The sequence below is a fragment of the Bombina bombina genome, chromosome 9 (genome assembly GCF_027579735.1).
Source record: "Bombina bombina isolate aBomBom1 chromosome 9, aBomBom1.pri, whole genome shotgun sequence".
Taxonomy (NCBI): Eukaryota; Metazoa; Chordata; class Amphibia; order Anura; family Bombinatoridae; genus Bombina; species Bombina bombina.
In genome coordinates, this window is record NC_069507.1 from 55,807,367 (window position 1) to 55,821,738 (window position 14,372).

Below are 14,372 nucleotides of genomic sequence, written 5' to 3' on the forward strand. Positions count from 1 at the left end.
TGAGAGAGTGTATAAGGGATAGGGTGGAATAGTGTTTGTGTGTCTGTGAGAGTGTAAGAGTTTGTGAGTGAAAGTGTGTGTCAAACAGAGTCTGTGTGTCCCACTTCTCATCTCCCCAAATTTAAAATTGCTGGTGTGTGTTTGTAACTGTATGTGTGAAAGTGTGTGTATGTGGCACTATCTGTATGTGAGGCAGTCTGTGTATGTCTGACTAAATGTCTGTGTGACAGTGTGTGTAACTGTGTATGTGGCACTATCTGTATGTGAGGCAGTCTGTGTATGTCTGACTAAATGTCTGTGTGACAGTGTGTGTAACTGTGTATGTGGCACTATCTGTATGTGAGGCAGTCTGTGTAACATGTGCTTGTGTGTATGTACGAGTTACTGTCAGCATGTCTGTGTAGTGTGTGAGAGACTATCAGCAGACATCAGTGTGACCAAATTGAGAGATTGTGTATTACTGTGTGTGTACATCTGACAGCTTGATTAGCTACATGCGCATAACAGGGGTTAGTCTTTCTGTTTTACCCATTGGTGTTTATGTGTGTATGTATGTATGTGACTGTGTGTGTATTTATGCATGCATGTATGTGTGTGTATATTTTGTGGAACCACCAAATTACAGACCTTGTTACTACAGCATGAGGGGGGGCAGGGGTAAACAGTGTTACTATACAGTATCACTATATACAGTACGGGGGGGCTGGACCATGTCACAGACTACTGTGGTCACTTTATAAAGTATTGGGGCAGGTAGGGTCAGGCCAGCCACCTCACCGGCAGATTACAGACTGTGTCACTAACTCACTTTTATACAGTACTGGTGGGTTAAACAGTGTCACTATATACAGTAATAGGGGGTCAGACCATCTCACAGACTGGGCACAGGGTACCTCATTTTGCAGACATGTAATCTGAATCACATTTTTTTTTCTGGGTTAAAAAAAAAAAAGAATGTATCAAATTCTCATTTTTTTTTGGGTGGGGTAGGGGGGTGGGGGGCCCTTCTTAGATTCTTGCACCTGGGCCCTGTGGTTTCTAGTTACGCCTCTGCTGTTCTTAATTGGCTTTATCAGATAACAACTGCAAAACAATGCATTTTATACTACCTTTATGACAGTGACTAGCCTTGTGGTCTGCAGACTAAAGCCCAGATTGGCTCCTACAAATAAGGGAAATGGTGCGTGGGGTTTTGGCTATTTTAAATAATTGCCGTAAAAAAGGAAGTTATTTTGTCTGATTATGCTATTCTATAGCAACACAACAGATATGTCTTTTAATTACAATGTATTTGCTGACCTTTTAAAACAGGGGGAAATGGGTGATGTAAATGATGAAAGTATTTTTAAATTCCTAGCTCCTCATTTAATCTCATTAGGAAACCAAAGAAACTGTAGCTGATACATATTTAAAATACCTTCTCTTAGAAATATAACATTAAAGGAAAAGGTCATTATAGAGAAGAAGAAAAAAGGAAATGCATGATCTAATTCATTACTCTGGACCCTGCAAGTCTATGGGCTCTATTCACAAAGAGACAAATTGCAGGTGAATTGTAAGTGATTTTAAATCATAATTTACCCAGTGAGCATCTCCTGCAAGAGGAGCTGAGTTAGCCCTACACAATGTAATGCTACATACAATTCACCTGCAGTTCTCCTATTTTTTTTTTTTAATTGTACGCAGCATTAACTATACAATCTGCAGGGCTACTCGCTGGGTTTAGCCCTTCATAATGTTTAGTTAAAGTGATGGTAAACCCTAGAGTTTTCAAAAACACTAGGATTTGACATCACTAAAAATTAAAGCCATCTTCATTTATTAGTTTAAAAAAACATGATGAAAAGTTGCCTTTATTTTGCCATGGTTTCACTGCTTAGCTAAGCGGCTTCCAGATTGGGATTGCGGTCTGAAGGGCGTTCCTAGGCTCAAATGAACGCCCCCCCCCCCCCTGACCCTGATCCCAACATCTGAGCGGACTGAGCCCATCTGCTTGGAACCTGAAGTTCTCTTTGGATCTCCAGCTGGACTCTAACTATATGTTAAACCCTTTAGCAGGGCTAAACACAAAAACCTGCAGGGCTTAAATTAACTAATTAGAGCGTCCAAAGGAGGGCTACTAAAATGGTACATGGTCTAAAATATAAAATGTACAAAGAAAGACTCTATGATCTAAATATGTATAGTTTAGAGGATAGAAGGGAAAGACGTGACATGATAGAAACCTTCAAATGTATAAAGGGACTTAAAATAGAAGCTGAAAGCATTTTTCACAAAAAAATAAATGTCAAAACAAGGGGTCACAATCTAAAGTTAGAGGGTAGCAGATTCAGGAGAAATTTAAGGAAGCATTTTTTTTACAGAAAGGATGGTGGATTCATGGAATAAACTTCAATTTGAGGTGGTAAACACAAAGACTGTAAAGGAATTAAAAAATGCCTGGGACATGCATAAGGCTATCCTAGGAAAAAAGTAACGTAATATGGGTAGACTTGATGGGCCCTTTAGGTTCTTATCTACCATCAAATTTTATGTTTCTATGTAATTGTTTTGCACTACTCTTAAAAGAGACATTGCACTCAAGTTTTTGTTTTAATCTACAATTTCTAAATGTATTCATTAGAAAATGTTGCTGTTCTAAAACACATATGACTGTAAATGTGGGGTATTGGCAGAGGCTTGTCCCTCTTCACCACCAGTAAGGAAGTTTATCACCCAGTGAGGAGGATTATAAAGGGAGTACAAAACCAATACTGCAGTATTAGTTTTAAATTCAGGCTAAATAGTTTTCAGTATGTGTAAATGCTGCCTTGCTGCAGTTTATATTTCAGCCATGAGATGTCGCCAAAACAAAGACTGGTTTATGTTTTTTTTTCTTCCATCAGACTCTCTAGCCATGTGTTCTGCTCTATGGTTGAGGTGTAAAGTGTCCCGGAAGTGATGTTTGCTGCATAGGGATGTGAGTGCCCGGAGGGAGCTCACGTGTTACAGCTGGGTTGTGTTTGGGGAAAGCAGCAAGATGAAGGAGCAGTTCAGGGAGACAGATGTGGCGAAAAAGATGTGAGTAAGCAGTGATAGGGACACAGCACGTGCGTGAGAGATAGAGTTAGGGACGTGACTGTGTATAAGACAAACAGCAGAGCCATGCTCACTCTGACAGCTCCATGAGCAATGCTCCCTGTGTGTGAGGTGTTTAACATGTACCCCTTAGCTGCCAGAGAAGGTTGCACCTCAGGGGTTAATATACAGGTCAAAGGTACTGAAGTACAATACAAACAATTGTTACTGTAAAATAGTAAATAAAAATCTTTTAGTATACTATTTTTTTTTGCTGTTTTCCAAACAATTTACTTCATAAACTGTGTTTGTTTTTTTACTTTTGCCAACTGTCTCCTCCTGAAAGGCTGGAGTGAATCTTGCAAACTGCAGAACTCTGACCCTGCTACATGCTTCACTGTGATTGCTTAATCAGTGTAGTGTATTTGTTACAAAAAAGGCACAGACCCAAAGCTTAAATGGACATAAAAGTGCAAACAGAAAAGCTTTAATTGCCCTATTGCTTGCATATCGCTATGTGTTTACCTGTTAGCTAGTGACAAGAGACAAATGTGTGGAGCAATCAATCACCAGCCAGTTCCCAGTAGTACATTAGCCACCAATCAGTAAGTGCTACCCATGTGCTGAACCAAAAATGGGCCAGCTTACATTCCTGCCTTTTCAAATAAAGATACAAAGACAATGAAGAAAAATTGATGATAGGAGTAAATTAGAAAGTTGCTTAAAATTGCATGCTCTATCTGAATCATGAAATAAAAAATGGGGTTCATATCCCTTTAAAGGGACAATGTACTCTAACATTTTCTCCCCTTTAATGTGTTTCCAGTTGTCCAAGTTGAAATTAAACTTTTTTAATTCAGATAGAGCACATCATTTTATACAACTTTCCAATGCAACTCCATTATCTAAATGTGCACAATTTTTTTTTTATATACACACGTTCTGAGGCACCAGCTTCTACTAAGCATGTGTAGAATATTCTTAGATGGATTTTGGTATTGGCTAATGGCTGTCACATGATGCAGTGGGAAGGAAAATAAAACAAACTGCTTTTGCTTTTTCTAATTATTATGCCTTTACTGATTATGCTATTTTACTGAGGTTAGTGATCTTTTAAAGGGACAGTGTACTGTATTTTTTTCTCCTTTTTATGTTTTCCTAGTGATCTATTTCACCTGCTGAAGTGATTTTTTTTTTCTACAAATAGCTAATTTACCTTGATTTTGCCTGTTGTATCCTCATCTATACTGACATTTTCTGTTTATAGAAAAACTATAAGATTTAGATGACAGAGAAGTACTTAAATGTTCATTTTCCATTGTTCTCTCTGTCTTGGTGTTTGAGTAGAGAGTGAGAAATAAGATGAGGACTTTGTGTAAATAAGACATATAAGATAATGAGATCTCCTCTCCCTCTTTCCTTTACTACCTCCATCCAAGCTCAACCCATTTCATTGGGTTGTGGTTTTAATTAGCAGAAACAGCTATTTCATATTAAAAAAAACAAAAAAAAAAAAACACGAAGGTGCAATTTCCTATACATTTTAAACAGTGCTGCTGCTATAACAGCAAGTCGTTGTAAACACGTTATGGGGAAAACAATTGTATAGTACACTGTCCCTTTATTGTTTGCAAGATATCCCTTTATATTTATTTAGTTGTTTCAAATCACTGCTTTTGCTTGTAGAAACCACTACCTACACTGAAAATTCGATTAACAGGACACTAGCCCTAAATCTCCCAGTGGGGGTAGGAGAAAGATTTTTGGAAATAGCTGGTTGTGCTCATTGAACCCCCCGACATCATTTGTATTTCAGTACCTAATTATTGTGTGCTTAGACATAGATAACCTTTGCTTTACCTTCAGGCTCAGCCCATTTTTATAAGCATGTCTTTGAAAGCAACAGGTTATAGTTTTTACTAAGCAAAATCAACTATTTCAAAATCAAATACAAAAATAAGCATTGAGGAACAATTTTTCATATGTTTAATACTCTACAGTAAATATAACGAGTAATTTTCAACATATTTCAGGGAGACAAATTTTAAAGTTTAGTGTCCCTTTAAGCACAGCTAAATTTGTGCACTAATAAAATGCTGTAAATAATTTTGTTAATGTGTTCCTGTTAGCTGGTTAGTAGTAAAATATACATGTCTTCATAAATTTATACATCTGTTCCTGAGTATGAGTAAATGTACTTTGTTGGAGGCCATACAGTATTCGGCGCTGATTCTCTTATTACATGAAATACACTTTCTCATTGCATCTGTAGAAGCCACATCTGTTTTGGTGTGAAATCGGCAGAGCAGATGCGACAACAGGCGCATATTCAGGTGGTGAGCAAGAACCTTTACAGCCAGGATAATAACCATTCACCCCTTCCTTTTGGCGTCCTGGATCACCGCATGGTAAGTAAGCTGTGATGTCTCATAATATTTACATAGACTGTATGTTACTGGAGAAAACTACCTGCTTGTTTACAGTTGAGTATCTTACTGCAATGTTCAGCTTTTTGTGTTTTTAAACAGCACACTCTTAAAGGGGCATGGTGGTCAAAATTAAAATCGAGTCCATTTCAGTTGTGAATAGAACCATTTTTGTAATTTACTTGTATCTAAAAAAATAATAATATTACTAGTAAGAGTACTGGTAAACGCAGAGCATATGTATATATCCACTGCTCTCCTGCATTGAAATGCAGTCCCTGCTCAGATTGCCATCAGTGGCCTATAAGATATCAGCAATGATACATATTGAGTCATCATCACAATACACCCAACTGCCAGCTCTCTGAGTGGGCACAGAGTTTCATTGCAGATTCCCAGAGCATTTGTACATGTGCACCCGTGCCAAGTAAAAGCTTTCTCGGAAACAATGGTAGTTTTCAATAGAACCATTATTGTTAATGCATCTTTATTGCAAAATTATTTTATGCAAAACTGAAATACACTCGTGCAGGTCAGTTTTATGTTCTATGTCCCATTAATCCACTAGATGAGAAATAATAATCTCACCGCAGGAATGTTTAAAATTAGAAACCACATCCAAATGGTGCATCTGCCCTTTATGTTTATAATAGGCCAGAAAAATGTTTGTTTTATTAAGAACTGCGGAATCTGTTGGCGAACTACAAATAACAGTAAAAAATAATAATAAAGTATGTATTTCTGTGCTTCTCTAACTCATTTACTTAAATAATAAAAAATAAAAGCAAAGTATTAGATGAGGTAATGTACGGAATGAAATGTTAAAATCAGTATTTATAAAAAAAAAAAAAATTCTGTTCTGAATTTTTTTTTATTGTAGGTTTTTTTTGTGTTTTTTATTTTTTTTGAAGTTTATTTGATAACCGTACTTAACGACATACGAAGGGCAGTAAAACTGACATATAGACACAATAGACAACAGAACAATCAACATTCAATAGAGTGTATTTGAGTGTATTATCAATAGCTGCTGTTCTAGAGAAGGAGCAATGAAGCACACTGACATCATTTTTTGATAGTCACCGCTTAGTGAATACTAGCATAGCCCAAGTCTCTTAAGCCTTGCATAGCAATCTTTTACCGAACATAATGAAGGTGTTATTTTGTATTAGGGAACGAGTGAAAAAGACCGTCCCTGTCAGACTTGTGGGAAGAATTTGGCGGATTGTCTTGGGCACTATGGTTACCTGGACCTAGAGTTACCCTGCTTCCATGTAGGGTATTTCAAGGCAGTCATTGGAATACTACAGGTGAGGCGCATGATTTTGCTTGCTGATATGAAAATGTAAATTGTGTGTATGAATGCATTCTACTGTTACACATTTTGTACTGTATCTTTAAAATGGTAACTTGTAAACGTAGCATAATGGTTTTGTACACAGAAGATGCGCTTAGATGTCTGAAACTTATTTTGGAGCGGAGACCATCCGCTGATTCATTCTCGGTTTCAAAAGATTGTTTTTCGCTTTGCCTACCTAGTAAGGAGTCAGTACAGCTGTACACTTTGCATAGAATTCAGAATAATTTAGGTAGGTGATTTGGTCCGTTCCTGCATTGAAATGTTTGAGCACAAAATAAGAAAGATTTTGTCTAGATCAGATCACTCCATTATAGTTTTCAAAAAAGTTATTACTATTATTATTTTGTTTGTTGTTGTTTTTTGGAGCGATTACAGACATTCTAATGCAATATAAATGTTCTTGTTAGAGCATTTTATTATTCTACACATACTTGCACAAAGGGGTTAAAACTATATAAACTCAATCTCCAGATGTGAAACCCAAACAATTTCTTCTGAGATTTAGACAGAGCATACAATTTAAAAAAACTTTTCCTATTTACTGCTATTATGAAGTTAGCTTTGCTCCCATGGTATTCTTTGTTAAAGAGATACTTAGGTAGGTGTGTCTGGAGCACTACATGGCAGGAAATAGTGCTGCCATCTAGTGCCTTTGCAAATGGATAACATTCTTACAAAACTGCTGCCCTCTAGTGCCTTTGCAAATGGATAACATTCTTACAAAACTGCTGCCATCTAGTTCTCTTGCAAATGGATAACATTCTTACAAAACTGCTGCCATCTAGTGCTCTTGCAAATGGATAACATTCTTACAAAACTGCTGCCATCCAGTGCTCTTGCAAATGGATAACATTCTTACAAAACTGCTGCCATCTAGTGCTCTTGCAAATGGATAACATTCTTACAAAACTGCTGCCATCTAGTGCTCTTGCAAATGGATAACATTCTTACAAAACTGCTGCCATCTAGTTCTCTTGCAAATGGATAACATTCTTACAAAACTGCTGCCATCTAGTGCTCTTGCAAATGGATAACATTCTTACAAAACTGCTGCCATCTAGTGCTCTTGCAAATGGATAACATTCTTACAAAACTGCTGCCATCTAGTGCTCTTGCAAATGAATAACATTCTTACAAAACTGCTGCCCTCTAGTGCTCTTGCAAATGGATAACATTCTTACAAAACTGCTGCCATCTAGTGCTCTTGCAAATGAATAACATTCTTACAAAACTGCTGCCATCTAGTGCTCTTGCAAATGGATAACATTCTTACAAAACTGCTGCCATCTAGTGCTCTTGCAAATGGATAACATTCTTACAAAACTGCTGCCATCTAGTGCTCTTGCAAATGGATAACATTCTTACAAAACTGCTGCCATCTAGTGCTCTTGCAAATGGATAACATTCTTACAAAACTACTGCCATCTAGTGCTCTTGCAAATGAATAACATTCTTACAAAACTGCTGCCATCTAGTGCTCTTGCAAATGGATAACATTCTTACAAAACTGCTGCCATCTAGTGCTCTTGCAAATGGATAACATTCTTACAAAACTGCTGCCATCTAGTGCTCTTGCAAATGGATAACATTCTTACAAAACTGCTGCCATCTAGTGCTCTTGCAAATGAATAACATTCTTACAAAACTGCTGCCATCTAGTGCTCTTGCAAATGAATAACATTCTTACAAAACTGCTGCCATATAGTGCTCTTGCAAATGGATAACATTCTTACAAAACCGCTGCCATCTAGTGCTCTTGCAAATGAATAACATTCTTACAAAACTGCTGCCATCTAGTGCTCTTGCAAATGAATAACATTCTTACAAAACTGCTGCCATCTAGTGCTCTTGCAAATGGATAACATTCTTACAAAACTGCTGCCATCTAGTGCTCTTGCAAATGCATAACATTCTTGCAAAACTGCTGGCATATAGTGCTCCAGACGTGCACGATCCTGGGCTTACGTCCGTGCTTTTCAACAAAAGATAAGATAATTTGATAATAAAGGCAAATTAGAAAGTTGTTTAAAAATTCATGCTGACATTTTGGGTTTTGTGTCCCGATAATCAGCCCTGCATGTTGGTGATTGCTGGTTATGTGCAATTGCCGTTACTGATAGGCTTGCTAGACTTGTCCCTCTCCAAAATTGGCCATGCATTGCAGTTTAAATGTTTGTTTACTCTCTTTTGGGAAGTGATAAACCTAAAACATATAGCTTGTAATGAGTATTTGTGCATTTACAAACGCAGTGTAAATAAGAACATTTAACTATTGTGTTAGAAATCCCTTTAAATACATGATACAAACATTTTGAACTAACTTGTTCAGTGGTTTACAACGCATTTTTGGTATGGCTTGTCCACAACCAACCGAGCAGTGTTCTCTCGTCTGATTTCCATTCTTCCCGTCAGATGATTTGCAAAACCTGCTCACGCATCATGCTGACTGCAGAGGAGAAGAAGCAGTTCCTGGATATCCTGAAGAAGCCTGGCCTTGCCTACCTGCAGAAGAGAGGTCTGAGGAAGAAAATCTCGGACAAGTGTCGCAAGAAAACAGTTTGTCAGTATTGTGGCGCCTTTAATGGTAAGAACTTCGGAAACAAGCATAATTATTTAGGGTATTTGCTCTTTTTCCAGTCAAGCTTTTCTATTTGTATGTGAACTATTTTTATTGTTTTAATATTGTTTATATTGTATCTTAATAATTTTATATGGTATTTTTTTTCTAATTGGGTGTTCTCGTTTAGGTTCAGTCAAAAAGTGTGGCTTGCTGAAAATTATACATGAGAAATACAAAACCACAAAGAAAGTGGTAGATCCCATAGTGTCCCATTTCCTGCAGTCGTTTGAAACCGCCATAGAACACAACAAAGAGGTGGAGGCGCTTCTGGGACGTGCTCAGGTGGGTATATTGCTGCCTTTCCACCTACAGATTGAATAATATAGGCTATAGCTTTATCTGCATTTATTTACATTGACAAGATGCTCATTATAAATGTAAAATAATTATAAATATACTGACCGTTTTGTTAGCTAACACAAGTGCTGATTAGTAAATGTTGCTCGTTCTCCAATATTTATGCAGTAACCTTTATGGAATGATTTAAGTTTGCCCAGACAGCGACTAACCAGATGTCTTTCATGGCTATAAATTTCACTGCAGCTTGGATAACTCAGTCGCAAATAAACATTCGGTTTTACACTTCATAAGCAAAAATAAAATTGTTAAATATTACCCAAATGGATCAATACTTGGTGAAACAAAAGTGGCTCTGGAAGCTATAATATAGTAATCAATTCCAGGTAGCAGCATTAAGGCAAATTATATATTACTAGGTTTAAAAAAAAGTATATTCATTTAAGTGAAGAAAGCAAAGTATAGCACTAAATTGCACTGAATATGTCATATAGAGCAGAAAGTGTTTAGAGAGAGGCTACAATATTAATAAAGGGATTGGTGGATTTACGCTAAGAGGGCAAATTACCTAAACAGGATTACTTTTAAAAGAGCTACATGAAAGGTGATGTCATTACGTTCTATACTACAAATATTTATAGTATACCCCCCCCCCCTTTGTGATTCATATAGGGCATACAGTTTTAAACACCTTTCCAATTTATCTCTGTTATCAAATTTGCTTTATTATCTTAATAATAACCTTTGTTGAAAGAGCAGCAATGCACTACTTAGTGCCCAAATCTATGGGTCCAGTCTTTGGGGTAGATTTAACACTGGTTGAGCGTACATGATTCGCTGTAGCAAATCGTGTCCGCTCAACCTCGCTAAATGCCGACAGCATACGGCATTAACATTGCAAAAGCATTTCTAGTGAAATCTAGTGTCAATCGGCTGCTAGCAGGGGCCATCAATCATCCCGGTAGGATCGGGATGATTTCAGTGGTGGTGGACAAATTAAGGAGCAGCGGTCTTATGACAGCTGCTTCTTAACTTCCGTTTCAGGCAGACCTGAAACAAAGGGGGTTGGAACCAGCATCTGCTGCTTAATAAATCGACACCTTTGAGTAAAGTTCAACTTCTTCACCAAGGGATTGGATTTTTTTCTTTAATATATCCTTGGTGCTCTGGTGAAAAGATTTGAGATTTTACTAATTGAAAAAAGCAATATATATCGTACCTTATTTATCAACCACTAACAAGTGAACAATTGGTTTTCTGGATGTAAAAACAAATCAATGGTATGTAGGTACCAGTAGCGACAGCATTGTGCAAGGATGTTAAAAAAAACAAACATATAGCCCCCTCCCCACACCGCCTATAAACTGTCTCATGCAACTCTGTAAAAACAAAGATAATTTCTAATATTTCACAGATTTCTCCCTGGTTCAGACAGATACACTATTTCCTTCAAAGAAGTGGGAGAACAGATTTTGGTCCTGGGCCCTAGGTTGAACCAGTACATTGTACAGGGATCTGGGTTCAGATTCCACCAACTTCCTTAGTAGTTTAGAACTTCAAAAAGTCAGTTATGTACACTAAGCAGAATTCATCAGCCTAAAATATTGTCTTCTGTAAGGTTATCACTTGTTTGTCTGATAATGAATGATGGTATCCATTAAAAATTAGAAGCATAAAAGACAATACACGCACATATTTTGATTTATTTCATTTGTATAATTGATAGGAGAACCTAAACCCTCTTGTGGTGATGAATATATTAAAGCGAATCCCAGCAGAAGACATTCCTCTACTGCTTATGAACCCAGAGGCTGGAAAGCCATGTGACCTTATATTGACGAGGCTGCTGGTTCCTCCACTTTGCATTCGTCCCTCTGTAGTGAGCGATCTCAAATCTGGCACCAACGAAGATGATCTCACCATGAAACTAACAGAGATTATCTTCCTGAACGATGTTATTAAGAAGGTGAGTTGCATAAACATATCTAGCGTTTCTTTATTTTAATATTGAGTTAGTTTAATTGTTAAGAACTGGGGGATGATTCCTACTAGATGTTTTGAGAAAGACTGATTGTGATATCTGGGTTTATCTAAATTTCTAAATTAGTTGCTATCTTGACTCACATAATGTGATATCTGTCCAAAAGTCACGCCCCAAAATTTGCTTTATGTGATAGGCTGCATTATCTGTGCAGAAAAAAATATTTTACGAGCATTATATTCTGAAATGTTCTCCAATTATCTAAGCAAATTATAACTATAGGTTTGAGAATGGGGCAATCCACCAGTTATGTGGAATGTCCAAAATGTTTTAGCAGTATTAAAAGCCAGTTGCAAAATGTGTTGTGTGTTTGCATATTTTTCTAGGCAGTGTTTCTCAATCTATAAGTGTCTCTGTTTTTATATGGTTAGCACAAAGAAACCAGATGCCCCTGTGTTCCCCAACCCTAGTGTGCTATATCCTACCTTCCTTAGTTATATTTCTTATGGTTGCACAGTAAATTATTAATCCATATCTGCCAATAATATCTGCCAATAATGCATACATGTACTATGCAATATTTTTGCCATTACAGGTACAAGTCCCAAATCCAGAATTATTGCAAGATGCAGACTGTCATTATTAAATAAATATATAATTATTTTTATTTTAATTTTATAAAAAAAATACAATTTCCCCACCAATTTTCTCAGCCTTACCCTGAGTCTTTGGTTTAGTTTTTGTGTCAAAAATACAAATGTTAGTATATATTTATAAAAAAAACTACTACTATTGCCTTTCTGATTACGTTACTGTAATATCTTTCTAATGGTACTATATATACAAAACTATTAGATGTTTTATGTATAAGCTGTAGTATGTCATGTAAATATTACCTAAATGACATAAGATATTGCTGTTTACACTTGGACGAACTTGAAGAAAGGATGGGACCATTTTACAGGTTCAAATATAAAATTATTTCATAATCTAAACTATTCCATAATCCAAAGATTTTCCTTTCTCAAGCAGTTTGGATAAAGGTTTTTATACAAGTAATACACTGAGAGCAGGAATTTAACCCCCTTGTTGTCCAATATTGTGTAGGGATTTAATCCCTATATTGCCGGTAGATTTATTAACCGCAAAAAGAGGATAAAGTCCACACAAGCCTCTTGTAAAAAAAAAACACGCAGTACTTTATTTATAAAGTTTAAAAATGGTAAGGAGGGGATGGAATAGAATCCATAACAAAGAGCCAATAAACAGTCTGACCGGTTTCGGTCCCAGAGACCGTAATCATAGACTTAAACTAAACCATCTGTTCATACCTTATAAAAGAAAGAAAACACTCTGGTTAATGATAAACACACATATTGGCTCAATAATTGCACACAATTAAAGGTGACAACCCTAAATATAACACAGTATATGCTGGAAATATAGATGCAATCCAAACATGCTTAGAGATAACATGCAATACATAGTAACGTATACAAATCGGTCTTCATGAGAATAAAATGATATACACTTATGACATTATATACACTCACTTTGAAAAATTCTATCTAAACTAGGCGAGTATTACCTCAGTACAAGGAATAGGGAGACATATCTAGATATGCCCATTTAAAACTATCTCATGATTAGACCAAGTATGTAAAGTTTATCAAGCTAATCCTATTAGAAACCAGACCATGTAAAAAATTTAAAGTTAATTTTACTAAGCATACAAGCCTTAGTAAATAGGTAAGTAAACATCCTCAAAGCGATGACGATTAACTGTAGTGGGAAACAAAAGGCCATAACTTTAAACGGGGTATAGAAACCAACTTAAACATCAATTAATATGTTTATTAAAGGGTGTGTGTATGTATGTGTGTATATAGGTGTATGTGTGTGTGTGTGTATATATATATATATATATATATATATATATATATGAAGGAATAAGTAAAATGTGTCTCCTCAGTAAACTGAGTTGACACAAGTGATACTCTGTAGTGGGCGCTGGTCAATAAGTGATTAGGAGATAGTGGCGGCTATATAGGACAGATACTGGGAGGGTTAAAAGGCCCTAGACAGTAAGAGTAAATATATATATTAAAAGGTGGATACAGCGCCTATATGTCCAATATACTGTTGAGGTATGTGAGGATTAAATGTTGTGACAAAAAGAAAAAATATACTAATAAAAGATACAATGATAAAAGAAAATTAAAAAATAATAAACAATAAATAATAATGTTAAAAAAATATAAAATAAATTAAATAATAGTCCAGCTAAAAATAGCATATGAAATATATGAACTTAGAAGTAGTGTTCATACGAATCCTAAAAATGGTATAATTCGTAATGAGTCTCCAGACGTAGTGGTTATACAGTTATAGTTGGTATATAATACCCTTACCAGATATTACCTCAATCGAATGAGGTAAGTATGCCGCACTGGGGGTATATATAGATGATTAGATTTCCTCCTTGTATCCTGCTGTGCCTCTTTGTGGTATTCGTTACCCTCTTGGAGTATGCAGGGATATGTTTCTGATGATGAATTACTCCCTTACACTTCCTGTGGGTTAATGGTTCGCCTCTTGGAGTGCTCTTTCTGTTCTGGTATTAACTCACCA

At 36.3% G+C, this 14,372-nt stretch overlaps 1 protein-coding gene across 2 annotated transcripts in view; it reads left to right on the forward strand.

Moving 5' to 3' along the window:
• The first annotated feature begins 2,947 nt into the window (after nt 1-2,947).
• The window catches only part of POLR3A (RNA polymerase III subunit A), a 62,176-nt gene continuing 50,751 nt past the window's right edge, over nt 2,948-14,372 (forward strand). For both annotated transcript variants that reach the window (XM_053692121.1, XM_053692122.1), the window contains exons 1-6: nt 2,948-3,060; nt 5,330-5,465; nt 6,656-6,793; nt 9,256-9,427; nt 9,591-9,745; nt 11,487-11,726. In XM_053692121.1, coding sequence (XP_053548096.1) covers nt 3,020-3,060; nt 5,330-5,465; nt 6,656-6,793; nt 9,256-9,427; nt 9,591-9,745; nt 11,487-11,726 — 882 coding nt within the window. In that variant the 5' untranslated portion in view covers nt 2,948-3,019. The remainder of the gene's footprint in view (nt 3,061-5,329; nt 5,466-6,655; nt 6,794-9,255; nt 9,428-9,590; nt 9,746-11,486; nt 11,727-14,372) is intronic.